This window comes from Chenopodium quinoa, unplaced genomic scaffold (assembly GCF_001683475.1).
Source record: "Chenopodium quinoa cultivar QQ74 unplaced genomic scaffold, ASM168347v1, whole genome shotgun sequence".
Classification (NCBI taxonomy): Eukaryota; Viridiplantae; Streptophyta; class Magnoliopsida; order Caryophyllales; family Amaranthaceae; genus Chenopodium; species Chenopodium quinoa.
The window spans coordinates 5,183,122-5,187,694 of NW_018744026.1; the positions used below are offsets into that span (position 1 = coordinate 5,183,122).

The 4,573-nt window shown below is 33.1% G+C and overlaps 1 protein-coding gene across 2 annotated transcripts; it reads left to right on the forward strand.

Moving 5' to 3' along the window:
• Positions 1-712: 712 nt before the first annotated feature.
• Positions 713-3,635, forward strand: LOC110690318 (ABC transporter C family member 1-like). Of its 2 annotated transcripts, none has more exons than XM_021867142.1 (3): positions 713-1,050; positions 1,387-1,832; positions 3,411-3,635. In XM_021867142.1, the coding sequence occupies exons 2-3, from the start codon at positions 1,500-1,502 to the stop codon at positions 3,618-3,620; spliced, it is 543 nt and encodes a 180-aa protein (XP_021722834.1). In that variant the 5' UTR covers positions 713-1,050; positions 1,387-1,499; the 3' UTR covers positions 3,621-3,635. The 2 variants fall into 2 exon arrangements, with proteins under 2 accessions (XP_021722834.1, XP_021722835.1); XM_021867143.1 differs by having other exon boundaries at positions 713-1,034.
• Positions 3,636-4,573: the final 938 nt, after the last annotated feature.

Sequence of the window (4,573 nt, forward strand, 5' to 3'; positions counted from 1 at the left end):
CCTAGTTTATAACATACAATAGTTTTAAAGAAGATTTAGCAAAAAAAAAAATAAAAAACATTTTGGAGGGAAAAAATTACCAGGAGATGACATGTGTCACTTCTGGTCTCTCTTTTAGTATATAGTTATTATTGTTATTGATTGATGATTAATTGTTAGTTTATGACCAAACCCATTATGACTTGCTACATAATTAACCTAACATGTTTATAATTAGACCAATTACAACCCGACTCGTTTTAATCTGTTACGCGTTCAACCCAACTTATTTAAGTTATGACTCGATTTTGACCAGATCTGTTCACACTTGCAACCCGATCAACTCAATTTGTTTCCGACTTTCAATTTCACCCGACTTGTTCTTACTTGCTACTCGGTTAACTCAACTTGTTTAGAACTATTCTCGATTTTGACCCGAGCAGTTTTTACCCACTTTTCGATAAAACCAACTTATTTAGGGTTTAACTATTATGAGCAAAAAAAAAAAAAAAAAAAAAAAAAAGGATAAACCGAATCCGAGACCGAACAATTAACTCGAATTGACGCCCTACATAGCGTTCATCTATCTAAACAAAACACATACGAGTATTTTTTTTAGCAACAAAAATAAAAGATTCGTAAGCGATGACGCATGGCTCTCCAACACCAACAACTCAAACAAATGATTGACCAATTCATTCCAAGCCCACTCTAGTATACAGTATCTAATAAATGTTTGATTCTATACCTGGTTTCGCCCTTTTACTTATTTGTACTTTTATTTATTAACTATTCTCCATACATTGTGGTCCTTCACACAACTAAAAAAACCCTTACCACTTACCAGATCTTTTGAGTTTTGCTTCTCAATGGAAAGAACAAGTCACTCTCTCTTTCTATCTAAAAGAAGTGCTTCTTTGACGATTATTCCGCGTATTTTATCTGACTAATTTGGGATATTAATGGTGTGCTTATTGCCAATCAATCTTTATCTTCTTTCACCAATCATACGGTCAACTTAGTAAGACCTTAAGCATTAGATCTTTTTCTCACTGGTAAGCAGCTTCTCAGGTAACTTGTTTCTTTTTGTTTTCATTTGTAATTTAATTAGATTTTAAAAGGAGATTATGAAAAAGTCGAAAAGAATAATGATTTGTAGAAAATTAATCTAATTATGTTTGTTAAACAAGTTAATTACTATTGTTTGATTTTTCTTTTTTGCTCAAATATACAAGGGTTTGAATTCGAATTTGAATTGACTAAATGATGATTATGTAATTGTTTTTAGTTGGATGATTTAATGTTGCTTAAATTATAATAGTGATTGGCAAAGCTCGAATTGTTGAAGAAATTTTAGTTGAGTTGTAAAAGCAAGCTGAATTTATATTGGGGTTTGTTTTGTGGCAGGTGTTTTAGGGGAATAAATGTGTTGTATATCTCATCATAGTTTATTTGAGGTTGAAGCAAAAGTAGGCAGGGATTTATACTGATTGGATTTGAGGGTAAAAAGGCTGTTAGCGATGGCTTTCAAGCCATTGGATTGGTATTGCCAACCGGTGGCGAATGGTGTCTGGGGAACAGCAGTGCAAAATGCACTGGGAGCTTATACACCCTGTGGCACAAACAGTCTTGTGATTTGTGTGTCACATTTAGTTATGATGGGGCTTTGTCTATATCGAATATGGATAATCCAGAATAATGTGAAAGCTCAGAAGTTTTGTTTGAGGTCCAAGTTTTACAATTACCTCCTGGCTTTGTTGGCTGGTTACTCTGCTGCTGAGCCTTTGTTCAGGTTAATCATGGGCGTTTCGGTGCTTAATTTGGATGGGCAGGCTGGTCTTGCGCCGTATGAAGTATGCCCTTCTATTTATTTCTTAAAGTTTGTTATTCAGCTTATGTTTGATGCAAGTAACATACAGAGTGTTTTTTGTTGAACTGCAGTGGGATTCTTATCTTTGCGCTGTGTCATTGAATTAAACATATCTTGCTTTCTCTGTTTCCTAGTTTATACCTCTGTTTGTTCTTTTATTAGTCATTCATTTTATACAAAAATAAAAGAGTCACATGCTTAGCTTAATTCTTTTTTTTTTTGTTCTATTGTTAAAACAAACCAAGATGACCAAAAATATCTAAGATTTGATACTCACTATCTCATATCTTTATAGGAACAGTTGATGAGAAAAATTTTTTTGTTGATATAAATAAAATATAGAAAAGTCAAGCCTTGTATACTGAGATGCATGTTGCGAAAAATAGCTTTTTCAGTCTCTTAATTCTCTGTTCTCTGTATGTCATCAGTATCGTATTAAAAGACAAAACTCTTTATGTGAGATAAAAGTAGTACTTTGTCAGTGTAAAACTTTGTCACATTGTTTGGCATGAGCCACAATGATTGAGAGTAGTACTAGGATGGGTGACCTCCTCGGAAGTCCTCATGTTGGTTCATGTAGCCGACCCCACTTATGGGATCAAGGCGTTCAAGAAGAAGAAGAAGAAGAAGAAGAAGAAGAACAAGAAGAAGAAGAAGAAGAACAAGAAGAAGAAGAATAAGAGGACTTCCTTGGTACAATTTTCTTTGTTAAAAATGAAAACAGGGAAATCTCTAATAAAACCTTTAGTCTCTGTAGCAAATGGATTTAAAATTTTCCAATCTTATTTTTAATCTCTTTGATTAAGTAAATATAAGCTGGTTAGGATATTGTTTACTTTTATGTTTAAGGTATCATATTTTCTTTCTCATTGCTGCCAAAAAGTTGCATAAAACCTCAGCTTATGGTGTCTGTAGTGATGAGAGTTAAAGGTCTATACTCCCTTCGTGTTTTAATAAGTGTTACACTTTGACCGACACATAGTTTTAGGCGACTTAATTGACTTAAATATAATAAGAGGTAAGTGGGGTAGTTAGAGTAATAAAAAAAATTGTATAAGAAAGATAGTAGGGTTAATAGTTTATTGAAAATTAATAAATGTGAGAGGAAAGAAATAATAAAAAAGTAGTAGTCGGTTTGGTTGGGGACCATGAAAGGAGAAAGATATAACATTAAAATGTAGCTATTTGTCAAAGAAGGAAGTGTAACACTTATTGAAACATAGCCGCATTTGGTAAATATAATACTTATTAAAAAAATGGAGGGAGTATATATTTCAGACACAAGCAACAACGAGTCTCTTTGTCTCCATGATATTTATAGTCATTGTTACTGTGATATATACAAGCCTAAAAGTCTGCTGTCTGCAGCTTTAAGGGTAAGTTCTCTACATATTGGCTAAAAGTTTAGAGCATGAGTTCAGCATCTTTTCCCTTTTTCAAAAGGTGTTCATGTACAAAATTTTCCCATTGATTTAGGACTTGCAATATTTCCTACTTGCATTATTCAAATTCTACGCTTCCATTTTGCAGAATCAGTAACACATATTTCCTTCTTCTTCAGGTGATCTCATTAATCATCGAAGCTCTTGCTTGGCTCTCAGTGTTCGTCATGACTGGCATAGAAATTAAAGTATATGTTCGGGAATTCCGATGGTTTGTCAGATTTGGTATCATGTATGCTTTGGTTGGAGATGCTGTGATGCTCAATCTCATGCTTACTTTGAAGGAGCACTATGATAGGTTGGTTCTTACATCTTTAGTGCTTCTTTGACTAACTCTGACATCTTCAGTGCTTCTTTGACTAACTCTTACATGTGATAGAAATGCTTTCTTCTTATGTGCTTGTACCGTATTCAAACCTTCAGTCAATTGTTAAAAATTTCTGAATAAATATATTTATGACAACTGACAAAGTGACACTCTAATGCCTTTTCTCTTTTTTAAGCTCTTCTACAATTCTCTGTTGAAATATATTTTTATCTTAATCCCCTCATTTCCATGGGCGAATCTACATTGGAAGAAGGGTAATTTTACTTAGAAAATGCCTGATAGGCTATAGTTTGGGGCCTTTAATTTGCATTACGAGCATGTTTCAATATGGATGATATTGGTCATGGGTTCTATCTCAGTGCCTAGACATCAACTTGCAATGTAATTTTTTAATTTTATAGACTACAATTTCCTATTTTACTTTTGTAAATAAGCCGTTATATTTTTACTCAAGAATGTAGGTATCAACATAACAAATAATACAGATTGGAAATGTTATCTTAATGGATATGTATGAATCTTGTTTTAATTAGTTTTCTACCCTATTCGAAATTCCTGATTATGCTATTGCCCCGTCCCCTCCACCTCAAGCAAAGGTAAAGTAAGTAAAATGATAGAAATGCGTAAAATACATGAAATAGAGAAGAATGGATTTTATAGTAAATGCGAATTTCATACTTTTAGTTTCCAGTGGGCAGTGGCACATTTATGGTTGCTTCTTTCTTCATCTTCTTCTGTTGTGCTCTTTGTGTACCTCTTTTTGTGTTGCTTTGTTCATCCTCTTGTTTATTTTGTATACCTCTGTTCATCATCTTTAATGATTGTTTCTGCTCTGCAGCTCCTGTTGCATGCTTTCCCTATATAAAGAAAATTTGTGGTTGACTTCAAGCTTGCGTGTATAGAAAGAAGATGATATATATATATATATATTTTTTTTTTTTTTTCAAAAAATAT